Below are 19282 nucleotides of genomic sequence, written 5' to 3' on the forward strand. Positions count from 1 at the left end.
TAATTCTTACTTTCACACATCGTTCTAACACTAAATCACAAACCAATATCTAGAATTATAAATAATTAGTTGGTTTGTTTGCATAGAAATATGTGGAGCATACGACCTATTCGACAATTGCTAATCCAGTCAATGGGAGAATCTACCAAACCTAGAAATTTCTTTACATATCAATAATATTAAAAAAATTAAAATCCACATTTAAAAGTAGAACTCATTATTTTAATTATATTTTCTTTTGAATTTTTAGAATTGTTGTTTCAGATGCAATGTGCTTAAGTCTAGATGCCTTATAATGATATTGTAGATTTGTCGTGAAATTATAACTTTTTTTTTTAAATTTATTGTGCTATAAATTTATTAAGAATCGCTCAGGAGTTTTTCCTTTTTTTACTGTTCAAACTCAAAGAGAGAGCAGTTATATAATAGATTTTTTTTATCAATTTGTCACCGTCCTAGAGCTTAAACGGTAAGACATGTCAACTTTCTGTCTTCGGTAACCCCCAATAAAAATACGATATCTCTAGACGTTTTTTTCTTTTTCTACCCATCCCGTATCCCGTCCATTCTCTCCAAAATCATGTTTTTCCTTGTCAAAAAAAGTTTCCTATGATTTCTTTTATTTTTGGATATGTTTTAGAGGTGGTCCAGACTAATATTTCGTCGAAACATACCTATAACATAAAAAATCTCCATCTTAAATTTTTGAAGGAAAATATTTTTACTAGTGTCTTGAAATTTCCAATCCGTTTGCTTCCATCGCAATCGGTAATGAAGCGGTAAAGTACCTGTAAATGACCTATCTTTTTTTCAAATATTCTTATTTTTGTGCGTAAATTTGTAACCTATCTAGGGGCCGAACAGTAAGAGATATGAACGTTCTTCGGGAATCCTCCCCCCTCAAAATTCAACCCCAGGATCATTATTATGACCTCTAATTTCCGCGTACCCCTTAAATCTCCTCCAAAACCTTGTTTTCTAGGTTCATTTCGAAAACGGTTCCTACAACTTCTTTCATTTTTGGATATTCTTTGGAGGTGGTCCAGGTGAACATTTCGTCCAAACTCAATTAATTCACGGAGAACTCCATCTCGTGAGTTCATATATTCCTCAAAGCTGGGACGCTTTGCCATCTCTTCTTTTTTTTACTACAGTGCCCGTTTCGTAATCCGGATGATTGGGAGACAATATGACAGATGTCCGCTTCGTAATCCGGATGATTTTTTTGAATTTATTCAACATCTCGAAAATGTAATACAAGGTTTTTTTCTAGAATTAGAATAAAAGTTTTAAAAGAGTTTAAAAACACATAATTAGAGAATTCTATGCTAGTATACTTCATTAATTAGTTAAAAACATCATAGGATAATTCATTTTCATTGCTGAATACTCGTGCATACATAACCTCAAAATGATTTTAAATGTAACCGTCGATAACTCGTCCGGATTACGGCAATCCGGATTAGAGATCGGGCACTGTAAAATCTGATTCAAAGATAAAAAATTCTCTGTCTAATTGTGTATCGAAAAATCAAAATAATATAAAATTGAATGTTTAGTTCAAAGTCCTGTCGAGTTTAGTGCAATTCTAACAGCTATAATCCTTAAAAACTTTTAAGGATTTGAAATAGATTCGGATCCGGGATATTTGCGTCATAGAGAGAGTGCTTTATATTTATAAAATTACTAATCATATATTTATGAAACAATAACCTGCAATATTATGTGTAAATGTGAACCTTAAAGATCTTTGTCATTCAAATTCGTATAACTTATTCTTCCGAGTGCACCAACCGCAATTCTTTTGGGATCGCCACTGTGCATTGTGCTGAGAATGCTCGTGGTTTGGCCTTGGACCACACAGCTGGTCACAAATCTCTGTGGCCGGAGAACAGAGCAATGGGAGACATCGGTTACATTCCAAAGTGCGCGAATTGATAAAAGTGGCTATATTTCTCGTGAATTTGTTAACAATCTCCACTTGAAGATCAAATTACTCTCTCTTTCTCTCTCTGCAGATTATCTTGGATATTATTTATGTATTGTTTTGTGCGTAATCTCAGACTGAGACTTCCCTTTTCTGAAATCACCTCACCAATTTGGGTGTCAGCAGAGTCATTGAGTGGAAGACTATAGAGATAAATTCAGACCATATAAATAAATATCATCAAATATCCCTATATCTTTCTTTGATTCTTTTTTTTTCTTTGTGGCAGTTTTTTCTCTGTCGCAACTCAAGATACAATTAACGCTTTGTTCACACAAATTATCCCCCGAATATCTGCATGACTTCTGAATAGTGCCACTTTAAATTCTTTTCGAGCCAAAATGGTAAATTGTTCATTTGGTGAAAAATGAAGGAATCACCAAGATACCACAAAAAATGCTACATGTTGAATTTCCATTGTAACAATAGGACATTAGTTCTCTCCGCGGGTTCAGATGGTTCTTCTTCTCGGGATGTTTTTTTTTGCACGCAGGTCACACAAAAGAAATAAGAAGCATTATCGAAAACAATCGTGTGACTTCTTCTTTCCCAATCAACACTCCGGCATTCATTCTTGGCTTTTCTTGTATGGTGTTTCAGATTCAGTCACTATTGAGCTTCATAAATAATTTGTACTTGTCTTTTTTTATTACCTTCTCTCCTTCTTCTATCGTTTTCTCCTCACCTTTTTATTTCTGTATATATTTTATTTGCAATCTATAGGATGGAACCTTTTTTCACTTTGGGACATTCTTTTGCAGGAATTCGCTGATATTGTGATCAAGCCAATTTACAGATGCCATCGCATTGATACAATCCAGAAATGTAGAGGTTGATGACTGAGTCACAAATACAAAAATGTAAATAAATTCGAGAGACTCAAAATCCTTGCCAAAATTATCATAAAGTTATCTTTGAATTGAAATTCTTCTTAAAACAATTGTAGTACAATATGACATACAAAGCTCAATACTTGAAGTAAAATGAAAATCAAAATAAAGAAAATTATATTTCATTATACTTGATCCGATAGGAGCGAAGGTATAGGGGAAAGTATTCTCCCTGCGAACGTTCATGCCTTCGAATAATGTGAATTTCTTTTATGTTTTCTAAAAGACTTACACTTAATTATAATATAATTATCAACAATTGATAATAAACTACTTAATATTTAATAATAATGTGTAAGTCTCTTAGAAAAACTAAAAGAAAATTCACATTATTCGGGAGCATGAACGTTTGCAGGGAGAGTACTTTCCCCTATCTTTTTAACAGAAATTCTTATGCATTATGAATGTAGATTTAAAAATTAAAATTGTCTCTAATTCTACTTTGATTTTATAAATTAAAGTAACTAATAGATAATGAACTATTATGAAACTTTTAGAAAAAATATTGATAGTCCTTTTCTAGATCATACTAATAAAACTTTTATTTCATCACATAAAATGGATCCCTCTAACATAATGTATGACTTTATCATTAATGTATTGACATTATCATTATATCTATTAAATAAAACTTGTACAATTGAAAAGGATTTTTTCTAAACTTTACTATCAAAAATTCTTAATATAAGCTGATATAGATGCAATTTTAGGCATTTTAGCGTTTCTTTTATTGTGAAGAGTACTCTCATGTTGGTAGTTTTAATAAAAAAATATTGAAATTTATTAAATGTATATATTAATACGTAACTAATATGATGTTTTTCATGGATCTACTTTTTCCTGTTAAATTAGGTGTTGAAATTTCACATTCCAAATGGTACAGAAAGAGTGTCAATAGGTCACGACACGAGTTCTTAAAGGACAAATAAATGTTTCTTCGACCAAACTAAATTTAAATTTGAGTTTTTCATAAATGAACTGTTATTATCATTATACTTTTAATAGTTTTGGTTCACTTGTCTCAGATTTAAGTACAAAAAAAAACAAGGAGAACTACAATTTTCCTTTGTATTAGGGAAGTTATAGGGGATAATGGGGTAATTTTGAATAGGATATAATTTGAAATTTTAGGATTACTCACTGTTTCAGATAGGCAAAGTAGTAATTTGGTGGTAATTTTTTTTTGCTCCTTTCAAAATTCAAAATTAAATTTTACTTAAAATTACTCCATTGTACCCAATACAAATTTTTGCAATTTTAACAGATTTGAAGTTATTTGAATTATGGGATAATTTAGGATTAGGAATTAAGATTCTCAGAAATCTTCATCCAAATATCCTCGAGGACTACATGCCTCTCTTTTGCCCTAGACACAATCTAAACAGAGCGAAGAGATGGTTTAACGTCATTATAATCAAAATTATGATCAGATTACAATTTTATTATCAGTTTCTGACTAATATTACTCTCGGTTTAAACCACAAAACGGCTTAGTTAAAGAAAAACTGATGGGAACTTAGTTTATTGCCTGTTCTTTAATTCTAACACGTAAGGATGGTCTAAACTAATCTTATCTACCACGTCTGATCGGCGAACAGACACATTAGAATTAAAGAAAAGTTTACGAACCGTAGGGGGGAAAAGTCACCCACTGAGGACAGTCAGTCGGCTAAAGTCGTAAGTGTGTCTAGGTCATTAGGCATCCCACTCTTAATAACATAATCAGTTACTGGAGATCCCGGCAGATTGCTAACCTTCTAACCGGTCACTGATTAAACAAACATCTGAATAGAATGGGTGTTCAATGTAACATAATCTGCAGAGGATGCCATCAAACTGAGGGGACGGTCACTCAGTATATGAGCGACTGCCCTAACTTATGCAACAATCACATCAGACGGATGCTGCTGAGTAAAGCGGTACTGTTCGAAGAAGACCTATCAAGATGAAATCCGCTCTGTTTAACGGAATTTGTCCGAAAAACCATCTTGCCCTTAATAGGGGTTAATTTAATTGACGATGCATAATGGGCGCAAATGGAAGCTTGGGTGCAGGAACCACCCCAAGTGTAAACTAATCTAATCTATTCTAGGTGCTTCTTTCATATATATTTCACTCTCAATAACTTTCTTTATTTTTTTCTATTTTACTGTTTATAATATGATTTACTTTTTGATAGTTCTCATGGTGATTTTTGTTCTTATTCAAGTTACGAACGACCTCAAAGTAAAGGATATAGGGATAGATAAGCGTCGTAAGTAAATTTTTGCTTAGAATTGAGAATCGAATACTCCTCACTTGGTTTATGAATACTTTAGTATAACGACTATATACTTGATCAGAGATAAAGTTCATAAAATTAGGTAGTTTTAATGCTAACATAATTTATAAAAAAAAATCTATTATCTTGTTCTGATGTTTGGTTTAACTGGTTTTGAATGATACTCAAGAATCTCACCTACCACAAAGCTATCAAAGGTTATTAGGACATTTTTACCATCTACCTGTTGGTTCCCCATTGGAAATAGCTTATTATTCATATGACTTGAACGAAAAACCTGTGATATTTGTGAAAAATTAATGCTATGATCCACAAACTTTTAATTTATGGTGATAACCAAAAAGACACAGCGTACTAAATGAGTTTCTCAGCGGGCAATCGATGCTCGGTGGGCGCAAAATCCACATAGTGGAAGAATGTTATATAATACGAAAGAGAATAAAAAATAAAATAATAAAATAAGAAATAGTTTGAGCAAGTTTCCAATTTATGTCATATTGGGCTAAAAATCACATATAGAAGTGATACATAATAGGGGAATAATGTTTTTATATGGTAATTAAATATGTGATTTTGAGTAAGTAATAAATATTCCACCAAATCAATTGAACAGCCATAAAGAAGAGTCTCAACATGGAAAGGGGGGTTTGTGTTTGGAGGATGTGTTTTCATAATTTAGCGATTCATGTGCGATTGCCGAGATTAGCTGAGGGATATCGTGCATGAGAAATTATTTCCATGGAATGGAAAATAATAATACTTTATGGGCAAGAGTCGATTAACATGTCTCATATGTTGTCTTAATTATACAAATAGTTGCTCCTGCGACGATTTTAATGCAAATAGTACCATGTCATTTTAATTGATTTATTGATTGCCCTTTTAATACCATGGATTATTTCTAAGGTGCCTCCTGCAATATGCCCAAAGCTATAGAAGTGGCTCATCAGAAAACAGACTTCAGGTTGAGGATTATTTTTAACACATGCCAATACACTGATATATTACATAAACGACTAATTTTCACTAATTGATCCATCTACATTTAAAAATTATTTTGTTAAAAGAAGTCATTAGCACTGGCATGATCTGTGTTTTTTTTTCCTAAGCCCCGTCAATCACATATCTCAGCCAGTTTACTAGCTCATGATACTTTTACAATTTAATTCTAATCCCCCATTTTCACTCACACGCCTCTTCGGACTTGTTCTGTGTTGTTCTCTTTTTTTCTCAAAAGACATGTCTTTCGAAGTCTAAATTAACAGATTCGCTAGTTTGAGGGACAGAAAGTCAGATTTTCACCTGACACACTTTAAAGTGCATTCTTTTGGGGAACGACATCGTTAAAATTATTTATAGATGGTATTTTTGAAAAGTCAGAGATTTCATGATTCACTTTATTGTTCACTGATGTCAGGATTCTTCAGAGTCTCTTAATTTTATGTCTGAGCATAAATTTTCTTGATGCGATTGAAGAAAATATATTAGACTTTGTCCCTGACTAGAGAATATTGTTGTCAAAAAAAAAAAATGAAGAGAACCCCTTTTTGCTTTTTCACCATAAAAATCTCTTCAGGACATCACTGTGTTGCTGAAAATGATTAATTGGTAGATAGTTAAAGAAAACCTGAAAATTACGTGAGATCTTATACGAAGAATTCACTGCCTGGATTTTTTACGGTCGTTGCTCGCGTCGAAAACAGAAAATTGAAAATTATACACTTCAAATATTGAAAGAAAACTCTGATGAGCCTGATGAGAAACTAGCTTTTAAAACACTCATGAAAGACAATTTATTCGACGAATTATTCGGTGGTTGAGAGGAAGAAGTAAAATTCTCGGTAAAGCAATTTGAATATATTTTCTGCTTAAGATTCGATAATGACTTCTTTATGAAGTAATCATGAAATTAAACGCAAGTAAAGAGAAAAAGATAAACGATTTGCTTGAGAGAAAATCCATTTGACCATTACATAAATTAATTTGTTGTTCCCTGGGTTTGATAAGTCTATCAGAAGCAATATTTTCTCACTGTCACCTTTAAATTGGGTGAAAGTACCTGTTAAATAAATTCATTTTGGACAGATTTGTGCTGAGAGCCTTGTTTTTTTCAAGGTAAAAGTATTTCTTTGAATAAAATGAATAAAGGACATGCGGGAGCAGTGAGTATACCAAGATGAATTCATAATAATTATACATCTTATAAATTTGAATGAGACCCAGAGCCTTTCTCAGTGGTCAAGTCTTAAGATTTTCTAGCTTTGTCGGGAAGCCTGAGGTACACAAGGCATGAGATTCGAAAAAAGAAAAAAACACAGAGAAGCCACGGAGAATAAAAAAAAGAAATTGCTTATCTAAAAAAAAAGCCAAGGGAAAGGGAATTTGATTTTGACCTACAGTGAAAATATGGATCGGGGATTAAAGATTTTTTGCATTAATTTTCATTGCTAGATCTTTTGTCGCTAAATTTTATGCGCTGAATATTCTCAAGGATCACCTGAGTCTATTTGGGTTTTAAGATTTTTAAATTATTTATAGTTGCTTAATTTTTACTTTTCCCAGAAATATTTCATTATTTTCAAACTTAAACACTAATTCCACTATTTTTTAATAGTATAATTGTCATAAAAAAAATAATTTATCAATATAAACATAAATAAACATATGATCATAGATTCAACAATTTACCGAATTAAAGAAGTACAAATCGATTTTTTTTACAATTAACAAAAATTTGATTTTTGACAAAAAAAATTATAAATTGATAAAAAGGTAGACTTGGACCACAAAAATTGATTTAAATTAATCTTATAGTGGGGAAAATCTTTGCTGCTTCATAAAAATCGATATTTTCTATTTTATTAATGAATCTAACCATATATTGTAATGGCCTGCCCACCTCTCATTTCCTGAAAAAATGGGAGCCTAGGCCTTTTTCCCTAGATTCAAGAAGTGAAAATAAAAAATAGGCCTAAAACTATAATTATTCTGATGTGTAATATTTTATGCATTTTCTTCATATTTCAATTATCTTTTCGGATAGACAACCATTACAAGTTATAGAAGATTATTCAGTAACGTAAAATCTTGTTGCTCGTTTTTTTTTTTTTTTTAAATATTCTTCTCGGAAAACTCGAAGAAAAACACGCACTTCCACAGTAAAATGAGACTTCATCAGATGTTTTTATTTTAATTATGTTAAATCAAGCATTAAGCCTAAATCTTCTTATATAGTAGGTGTGATTCTTTCATTGCAAATTCGGTGCATTTTTAGTATTTGTCATTCAATTCTCCCTGATTTTATATTGAATTCTTATATTTCACTTTAAATTTATGGCTGGTTATTTTTGGAGTCAGTTAAGCTCATAACATATTTTTTAAGACCGATTGGAAGTTATTAAGAAAATCCTATGAATACAATAGGTGTGATTCTTTCATAATCACACTCAATTGTCTGTCTGCATTGTCAGTATAAAAAATGGTTTTCCAGTGTTACAAAAACATCTCTTTGGAAAATTGCATGAAAGTGATTTTAAAATAAATGATACCTCCTGTAAACAATTAAAACGTGTAGAAGGATGTTCCATCTAAACACTGAAGTAAAATTTTTTGTATCAGGGTGTAGTGTTTACGGTGACAATAAGGCATACGTATAGATAAACAAATTTTGTACGTAGCTAAGCAAACCTGGGCAGCTTTGAAAAATTTCCAGTAAATTTTCATTTTCCTTGTAGAGGAAAACCCAAGGATTTTCAGAAATTTTATGAGGTGGAATTGCGAACCTAATAAGTAAGAGATTTTTATTAACATAGTGGTATAATTAATTCACCTTGTGTGGGCATTCGTTAGGGGAAAGTGCCCATGCTTTATACCATTAGAAGCTTCGTAATGACTAAATTTTCTATGTTTCACTATATATATGTGACTCATCGCAACCGAATTTTAAAAACTATAGGAAAGTGGTCAGATTTTAAAATATATTGCAGAGTCACGTTTATTGAAAAACATAGGAAAAATTTAGTCATTACGACGCTTCCAATGGTATCAAGCATGGGAACTTTCCCCTAAACAATCTTGAAACTTGGACTTCATTTTCTGTACGAAGCTGCAAAGGTTTCTCCTATTAGTGCGACAGATTAACATGATTCACATTAATTTTATAACGTGAAATCAAGGACAATTGAAATCTATTTTTTTTGGCCAAAGTGTGCCTCTTTATTAATAAATAGACCAACAGATTCTAAATATAAAACCATTTAAAGACACAAATCACACTTTAGAACGCTCATTACCGACAATTACAAAGTGAATCGCATTAAAATTTTAATGTGCAGGTATGATACCAGAGTAAGTACTTTAAAAAGAAATAATGTGGAATAGAGTAGAATTTATTAATACATACTCAAACTACTTAAAAGGAACAGAAGACTTGTAACTTTTATATAGTAGTGAGAATAAGATTGTGTTTAAATACAAGAATAAAGAAATTTGGATTGAATATTTCATATTGTATTTGTTTTTCAATAATTTGGAAAAGTAATTCAATTTTAATGTTATAAAAAAGAGTAAATTTCAATGTAAGCCGTTATGCATCTTTCAAATTTAATCTAATAAAATATCTTAATGCAATTTCATTCTCTGAATGGTTAGACTTTAAAAGCCTTCGGTTAGTCAACCAGAAAATGCAATTGGACTGCAATTAATTGTAAATTCTTATTCAATAACATAATAATATACATTCTTTGTAATAAAGGAAACGAATGATGACTTCCTATATTACCAATAATATTTAACCAATATCTATTTTTTTCATTTAATTGATTGTAAAATTATCTTACATGTCAAACGTAATTAATACAGTTTCAGAATCCGGCTCAATTAAAACATTATCAAAACTAAATTTTAATGTCATTAATAACCCAAATTTGTCTCAATATTTCCCATAATTGAGAAAACTTCATCACATTGTAAATTCAAAATGAGATTAAAACATCTCCTTTTAAATGCAATCCCTCTCGCTGAAATGAGATCCCTCCAAAAGAAATGAGATTTATACAAGGCGTTGAGCTAAAAAATCGATCTTTTCGACACTTCATTTACATACTGATCACATACTTTATGCGTGTATGCAGAGTGTTGTTTGATAGGCAGTGTTGCTATTATTTTTATGTTAATTTAATATTCTTTTGTCGACGCCGACAGCACTTGTCTTATTTTGATGATGTTCTCCAGGTTATATCTCAAATATCAGTAAATTCGAAACTCTCTAAGTTTATTTTTTTTTCCTTTATGCTACCTTCGCATGTAAAATGCTTGAGTTTGGTCTCTCCTATCTTTACACGAAATTCTGTGGAATTTATGAAATAATAAAAAGGCATCGTTATAGAGAGACAGGAGAGCACCCATGTGAGAGTCATTCTGAGCGATAACTTGTATATATTAAAGAGAGTTTTTCTTTAAATGTATAGTTCAAGTGCACATACATTTCTACAGTTAATTGTTAATTATATTTTTAAATTAACTAATGAGGATCAAGAAGATCTCAAGATCTCTTGATACTTGTGAGCGAAAAAGAAGGAAATTAAAAAAGAGAAACCTTTTCCGTAACATTAAGAATTGTGCATAAAAATCTTAATCTTAATAGATTTATGGCAACTTTTGTAAATATTTCTCACTTCTTATGAATTATGGTTTTATTTTAATATCCTCTTTGAAATAAATTATGGTTAATGTAACTATTGCAATAATTAAGAACTAAGAATGAGATTGTAAAGAATCTCAACTAACTAACTTCCTTTTCTTCGTACCACGTAAAGTGTACTATCTTAATATTTTATGAGTGGTACATATACATTTTGTAAAAAAAAGTGAACGATGAATAGTATTAATAATTTCTCCTCAAGTTTGAGCATCTACCTTTTGTCTCTATTATTGCTTCTTTATGCGATGTTATTAGACAAATTATTTCCTATTCACTGCACCATTGAAATGGCAAATGTGACTCATGCACCCCATTAAAATTTCTTGAAATGTAATTGCGATATACCTCTTCACGTGAAATATCCAGAGTCATTTGGATAAATAGCGAAACTGTGGACACTATTATCTTGCAGGACATGGTAAATATTGCTGAAAAATTACTCACCATTTATTGGTCCATCCAGTGGAAATGCATTTCGTTCACGCCATGCCCAGGCGCATAAATCACACGTGGTCAAGCCATCAGACGAGACGGTTTCTTCGAGAAAGGGTGGTCTAGGTGGCGGAGGAACGAACTTTCCATTCCATAGACCACCCTCACTCGCATCGAAAGTCAACGGTGAGTTTAGTAAGTTCTCTTCTATAACATTTGACCAGAAATCTATATCGGTGGTGAGATTAATTGTATCATCGCCGCGGAATGTTTCATGACTCGGTGTACTCGAAATTCCAGAAAACATGATGATTTCTGCAAAAGAAAACATATTTGTCGTTAATGTGAATTATCTGTTTGTCGGTGGAGATGATGAGTACTGGGTACTGGTTCGGATGACAAAGGATATTCCAAGAGAATAAAATAAATTACTTCTCATGACACATTCTTGTTGGAGACAAATTTCATATCCACAAAGGCAATAAACTAATATGAAGAAGCGTTTCAACTAAGTAGTATACAATTTTCAAAAATATTCCTTAGCCCTTAAATTCTTAAACAATAGGGGAGAGGGGGATGTATATGATAAGGGTAGTTTAGGACACGGGGAATTTTTTTATTGATTATCAAAATTAAAAAAAAAACTGAACCACCAGGTATTCAAAGGCGACAGTGATACGCTTTTTGAATATAAGAATCGATATCAAAGGCATTCTTTATAAATTGACTGAAATGGTAGGGTTAATGTCCTAATTCAAAACCATTTCCAGGCGCTTTAACTTTGACAGAAGATTCAACATTAACTTCAATTTTTTTCTGAAGAGAATTACATAAATTTGCTCCTTGACTCTTCTAGAATGTTACTGTTTAGTGAAAATTCTTTAGATATAATTTGAAAACTTCTTAAATACAAAAAAAATACGTGAGCGTAAAATGCTTCTAGTGGAAACATATTAATCCAAATGGAGACAAAGGAAAGTTTCTAATTGGAGACAAACGGTGTAAGTGAAACCGCGACGAAAGTCTTCCAAAACCTTGTTGAGTTGCTCTTGAGTGCAGGATTTGTTCTTATTCCTGGTCTTTTCTCCTTTCCCATCTAAAACAATGAGAAAATCTCTCAAAGTAAATCATATTTCCGGGGTTTCCTATTGAAGCATTTGCAGACACTTCAGAAAAACACTTTTTGTTCATGAAATAGATAATTATTTCATTTGAAAACTTCACGTACCGTTAATAATAAAGATTAGCACTTAATTTAGCTAAAATTAGCCAGAAATATGACATAAATTTTAAACAAAACGAATAAACAACAGTCACCTCATTGTGTTTTTCATTGGAAAACTGGGTCGATCGATGAAAAAATCGATGATGAAAAGGTACACTTTTAATTTTTCTGAGAAATTAACAAATTAAAATTTGTGAATATTAATGGATTTTCGCTTTATTTGAAGAAAAATTAACTAAATAATGAAACTCTGGTATAGAAAATATATAAATATAATAATTTAGTACGGTATTAATCATGAAAACACTGACGTTTCCATTTGGAGTAGCGAAAAATTTCCATTTGGAGCAGGTTTTGAATTAGCTTAATTTACCCTAAGTGTTTTGAAGTCGTAGTTTTTCTGTACTTAGTATTATATTAAATATAAAGAATAAAAATTTTTTCGTTTACCAAATTTACTGAATGTTTTGGGAAAATATTTTCATAAAAGTTACAAAGATTATGCTATATTATCTTTGTATATTCTTTAATAAATAAGCATTTAAAGCATTTAATGTGAAGTCTTGATGCGAGAAAATAAAAAAAAATTGTGAAAAAGCAGAGAGAATATTCTGTTAGAGATGGTTTTAAAACAACATTAAAGGACAAGGCTGTCAGGAGTGAAAAGCATCTGGTCTGGAAGAATGCAAAATTTCCCGGACGTTGCATGAGCTTTACAGAATGATTTTGGAGAGAATTTGAAAAGATAAAAGCAGCAATGCAAGTATAATGTGGTTCCTGTAGTAGTGCTACACGTATCGCTGAAACTTCCATCAACCTTTATTATCCATTTATGTCAGAAAAAAATATCTTTCTGTCCTAAATATTCTCTTATTTGCCTCACTGTGCCCTTGATCGAGGATGTCGGGAGTAGAGGACAATACAAAAGATTAAAAATTTTCTCAATATTTAATGTATTATCATATCTAATTGAAATTAACCCTCTGTATAATTAACCGAAAGGTTATTAAACGGAATATTCTCATACTCTTCATTTTATTCATTTCTTGTTTAATAGGGGTCCAAAAGATAATTATACACCATGATAATTCTAATCATTAAATTCTTCAGTAACTTTAAACACTACCATTACTTCTCAATAACTCCATAATTACTTATACAGTTAAACATTAAAATTTTCTAGAATTAAAAGTACGTTTATCAATCTAGAAATTATAGATATTCTTAGATTCTAGACAGGAAAATAATGTTTATTTCGATAATTATAATTCTTTCTTGTTAGACGATATAAAAATATAAATTATAATGTTTTTTGTGTAGATCTACTTAGTTAGAAATTTACGTTTTTTTACATTTAATATTTGTGGGAAAATGTATCAAGTTAGATATTTTATCGTTTCAAGATTCGTAGTGAAAATTTACTACTCTACAATTCAGTTGAAAGAATGTTTTCTATATCACAAATGGGTATGTGCATATCGAATGATATCCAATAAAAGTAATTTTTTGGCTGTTTTTAAAAATTTAGAGGCAAATATTAGGAGACATGAGAAATTAAAAAAAAAATTGATTTGCTTAATGGCCTCTACACACTAGAGAAATTTATGTCCATATTGAAGTGTTTTTCCTAAACAAGCGTAGGGAATTTGCTTCAATATGGACATAAATTTCTCTAGTGTGTAGAGGCCATAAGGGGTTACATAGGCTGAGCAGACTTATTTTCTCTATAGATTTTTTATCAGTATTTAACAAAAAAATTAATTCGAGCTCTTCAGCATATAACTATAACTATACTTTGCGAAATTTTCATTTCAAAATTTTAATAATAAAATTCAGCTGCTGGAAACCTATTTTTGGAGACTGCATAAAAACTATATTTTTTGATGGACAAGATTTTTCAGAGTATATTCATTTAACGTCAAAAAAACTAAATATTCCCTGTTAGCTGAAATTAAACTCGTACTTGAACGGTAGAATTTTTTCATATTGGTCATAACAGATTTTACAAGACAAAACGTGGTGTAAAATACGCCAATTTTTTTCATAAAATTTTGCCAAAAATCCATATTTAATTTAAAAACACACATAAAGTTAAACACGTAGATTTAAATTAGTGGAAACTGGGGCACCACCAAACATGGGGTAGCACCAAACATTGCGATTTTTAATCAAATATTCGACTTCTAAGGACAAGACCTATGGGAATTTATAGGCACTATAGGGATGCTTGTGTACTGAAGAAATTGTTGAGATAGTCCAAGTAGTTAAGAAATAAAAAATAGTGTTTGGTGTTTGGTGCTACCCCGTGTTTGGTGGTGCCCCAGTTTCCCCTATATAACTTCTTAAGAGATAAAAATTAAGGTAAAATTTCAAATTAGAATTACAATCTGAGATATTTAAATTAAAAATTTTATAAGAATTAGAACTTCAAATTTGAAGCTCGTCACTGAAAACTCGACTGGGTTGATAATTGTCGAATAAGTTGTACTCTCAGTAAATGATTAAAAAGGTTTGAAAGAAAGGTTTTTGAAATTTAAAATTCTCAATAAGGTAAGGGGCTGTATGTCGGCCACTTAAGGATGGGTTTTATGAAAAACTTATGTAAAAGGACATTTAATTTGCCTGTTTTGATCAAATTTTCACCCTAAGTTGTAGTATAGATCTTTGTCCATCTGATTGTACACTTTATTTGGAGATAAAATAATTTTAGATTATTAAAAAATTAAAATGTTTTAAAAATGTAGAGTGTTCCTCAATTCGGCCACTTCAATATAAGCGTTTCTCTACTCGGCCACCTGGGGTTCCTCTAGTCGGCCACCCATTTTTCAAATTTTAAAAGCCCGTAACGTTTTTACGAACTAGAAAAGGATATTGAGAAAGAAAGAAAGAAAACCTTTAAAGAATAGTAATTTTAAGAAAACAAAAAATTGTAAGGGAAAAATTCTTTTTATTCTTTTATTTAGCCGGCCGAATTGAGGAACATGGCTTTAAAATTTCACACCATCACATTTAAGACAGAAAATTAATATTTTTATCAATAATGAAAATAAATTTATTGCACAGTGAGTTAGTTAAAGTTCTCAACTTGCGGTTTAACTCAAAATTTGACTGCTAAAGTAATCTGAACAGGTAATAAATCGAATAACTCTTTGTGAAAAAATGTCGTGAATATTATAAAGAACATCAAAATATGCTGAAAAATGACCAATATTGCTTAAGGTAAATTTGAATCCTCTGACTTTTAATAATTTTTTTAATGTTTTGTGTCTAATTTCATTTGTATTCTCGGTCATTTGTGTTATTTATACAATTATTGATCTTATGATGTTATAAAACTCCTGGAATATTATTGCAAAATTATATAATATGAATAAATAATTCCACCGGCCGACTTGAAGAACACATAGTGGCCGACTTGTTAAACGGCCGACTAGAGAGTACCTTACCTTACAAAAATTTTGGTATGCCATCACTTCTGGACAATTGCAAACCTCCTGACAATTGCTCTCTCAAAGGAATCTCTTTCAAATGTGCAATGAAGACATATTACACACGTATGTAAATTCGATTTGATCTCTTGAAACATTTTCTTGTGAGTCAATTGAACTGAAAGCCCTCGAGGCCTGACACGTGAGTAAATATCTACTTAATTTAATTCTGATTAAGATATTAATCTATGGTGTAAGGAAATTTTCATGTACAAGAGGAAGTTATTCATGTATACACGCAAATGAAATTTTCAATTATTGCATATACGCGAGATGCATTCCGGCCACAGAAAAGGTCTTGTCTGAATAGGGGTTAAATGCTATACATAATATAGTATCCTTGAGTGGAAATCAGTAACAGAATCTTGAGAAAATCAATTCTCGGTGAGTGAAAAAAAAGGTAAAATCGTCATTTTGAGTGATGTGAATAAATATCATCTCTGAATTGATCATGATGAACTATTCTTTTCACTTGGGTGTCATTGAGGATCTTTCAACGCGGCAAAGGTATGCAGTTGCAAGAACCGATGAATATCGCAATTTAAATAAATTGATTAATCAGCCTTTAGTTGGAAATATATCATAATGTCATGTAAGGATTTGATTTTGTTCACATCCACTTTGCCTGTTCATATTTGCCATCGTCGATGAATTAAAATGAATATATTGATTAACCGGTTCTCAAAATGTATTCATTTTCGTAGGGAGAGAAACTGGAAAATAACACGATAAATATCCCTGACTTGTGGTAGATGGGATTCTTATGGAAGTCTCCGTGGTGGATTATTGCAATTTAAATCCAAAGACCTGCTGACTTTTGAATGATTGAGTTCTCGGCGTCTGGATTTGCCATTCATGAGATTTTTGAAGCTGTTGTACCTTGCTATAAGCCCCAGAGCTTAAGTTAGTACCATTTTCTGACTAATTCTAAAAGCTCAAAGCAAAATCTTAGACAACTATATAGCTAGACCTGTGGAATAAAGTCTTGCTGATTTAAACGAGCCATACAATATCCTTTTAAACTCTGTGAATTCCATCACTCGGATTCTATAGACAGGGGTCTGTGTCTCGTTTTTCTTACCCCCTTTTTGGGTGAGTAGAGAAATACTGAGAGCATATGTATATAAATAAGTGATTCATCAGCATAATACAAATCAGATGCCAGACGGTAATGCCGATTGTTTCCTCGAAGAGTAACAATTTATCTTTGTGATCAACGTTTCAGCGCCTTTAGTCTCCTCTTTCAGCGGGTAAATAAACCTATAAGAAGTGATGTATTAGGTGAGATTCTTAACAATCTCACCTACTATAATCCTAACAAAATTTCATGTCGTCCGATCGCGCTCAAACTTGGCCAAAATGTGTTTCAGCACTTCCTGATCACGAATATATATGTGGCTAATTTACGTTCCCGGCCGGCCGGCCGGCTGGCCGGCCGGCCGGCCGGCCGGCCGCTCTTTGGAGCTTAATAGCTCCTAAACTAAAAAAGATATCGACTTGCGGTTTTCGGCAAAGGTTATATATCGGGTGAAAATTGCAACTTGGTGCATTGACCCCCCACCCCCCACCCCTCCTTCCGCCATTTTGAAGACCCCCCTTTTTTTGTTTTCTCAATAGCTCCGTCCCTATGGCATCGAGCGGGCTCAAATTTTAGTATGTTATAGCTGGGCCTTAGAGCTTTCCATCAATACCCAACTTAAGGTCCCCCGACCCCCCTGACCCGAGCTATAGGGGTCCAAAAAAAATTTCTTAAAATGACCATAACTCTGGTTCTAATTGTCAGAATTTAAAAAGTGAGGGCTTTTTGGAAAGCTCTCGTGAAATGCCACTTCCCCTTTTAACATCGCAAGTTCATAAAACCACCGCTAGGGGCGCTATTATTAAAAAGAAAATTTTTAAATCTTATAAGTTGAATAACTCAAAAATTCCATTGTGCATCGGGCTGAAATTTTAGTATGTTGTAGCCGTTGATTATACCTATCAAACAAAAAAAACCTTAAGTCGATCTAAAACCCCTGACCCGAGCTATAAGGGGTCAAAGTTCGAACATTGACCGGCCTCTATCTCCGGTTCTAATTAACATAGCGACCTAAATTTTACCTTTTTGGTTTCGTCTCGATGAGCACTTTCAGATGGAAGTTCAAAAATTCACCACAGGTGGCGCTGCGATAGCGTCAAAATTCCTCGAAATTCAAAGTCACTTTTCTCAAAAACGGCATTGTGCAAGTTAATGAAATTTTAGTATGTTGTAGTCCAGTCTAGGACGTTTCCAAAATGGTGCGTATGCGCGCTGTGGTTAAAACAGAACCGGAGATATGAGGGGTCAAAGTTCACGAAATTCAAAAAATCATATCTCCGGTTCTATGTAACCGATTTTGATGAGTGAGGGCTTAAACGAGAGATCTCACCAAATTCTACAACTTTCTAGAACATTTGAACTTTGTGGGACCAACACCAGGGGCGCCACAGTCGAAAAATCAATTTCAATATCACATAACCTCAATTATCTCGACTGTCGCTGAACCGATTTTGATGATTACTTCGCCATAATTGTAGAGCACATTTGTCTCTACATTTCGTCCATACATCATTTTCCACTCAGACTACGCTATCACTCCGATTTTGCCGTTTAAGTGTGAAAAAATTGATTTTTCCCATAATAACGCTTTGAAATCCCTCAGATGCCAATTTGACTGCCTCTACTCCACCAAGACACTTAAAATATGGTTTTAAATGGAAAGTCCCACAAAATACAACAATTCTTTGATATAGTTGAAGTTCAACAAATGACTACTTGGGGCACTCTGGATGAAAAAACGAGTTAAGAAACAAAAAACCTCGCTTATCTTGGCTTCTGAGTAATCGATGAGATCATGTTCTATGGGAAAATTATAAAGAACATTCTGGTCTACATTTCACCCATATATCACTTTTGTGTCAGTTCATCCAAATCCTTGATATTTTGGTTTAAATACAAAATTTGTATAATTTCACGAATTTGATTCAAGATAACTGAATGGCGACTCACAATTTCAGCTCTAAATCGAATTTGCATGCACTCCGAGTTAGCTCACGTTAAGAATCTCACCTACATAAGCCGGTTAGGATTATCTGTCCCTTTTAAGAATATATCTGTTTTTATGGTCACTCACCAGTATCTTCATCATCAATTTATCTGGATTTATACATGTATAATTGAATAAAGAGATATATGTATGCAAAAGTGTCTTATTCCAGCTGAACTTGATCAATTCAGGGAGCCAGTGATCAATTTCAAT

At 32.2% G+C, this 19282-nt stretch overlaps 1 protein-coding gene across 3 annotated transcripts in view; it reads right to left on the minus strand.

Moving 5' to 3' along the window:
- LOC129797878 (uncharacterized) overlaps positions 1 to 19282 on the minus strand; it is a 64613-nt gene that overhangs the window by 15938 nt on the left and 29393 nt on the right. For all 3 annotated transcript variants that reach the window (XM_055840748.1, XM_055840747.1, XM_055840749.1), the window contains exon 3: positions 11304 to 11606. In XM_055840748.1, the coding sequence (XP_055696723.1) occupies positions 11304 to 11598 (295 nt within the window). In that variant the 5' untranslated portion in view covers positions 11599 to 11606. The remainder of the gene's footprint in view (positions 1 to 11303; positions 11607 to 19282) is intronic.

This window comes from Phlebotomus papatasi, chromosome 1 (assembly GCF_024763615.1).
Source record: "Phlebotomus papatasi isolate M1 chromosome 1, Ppap_2.1, whole genome shotgun sequence".
Classification (NCBI taxonomy): domain Eukaryota; kingdom Metazoa; phylum Arthropoda; class Insecta; order Diptera; family Psychodidae; genus Phlebotomus; species Phlebotomus papatasi.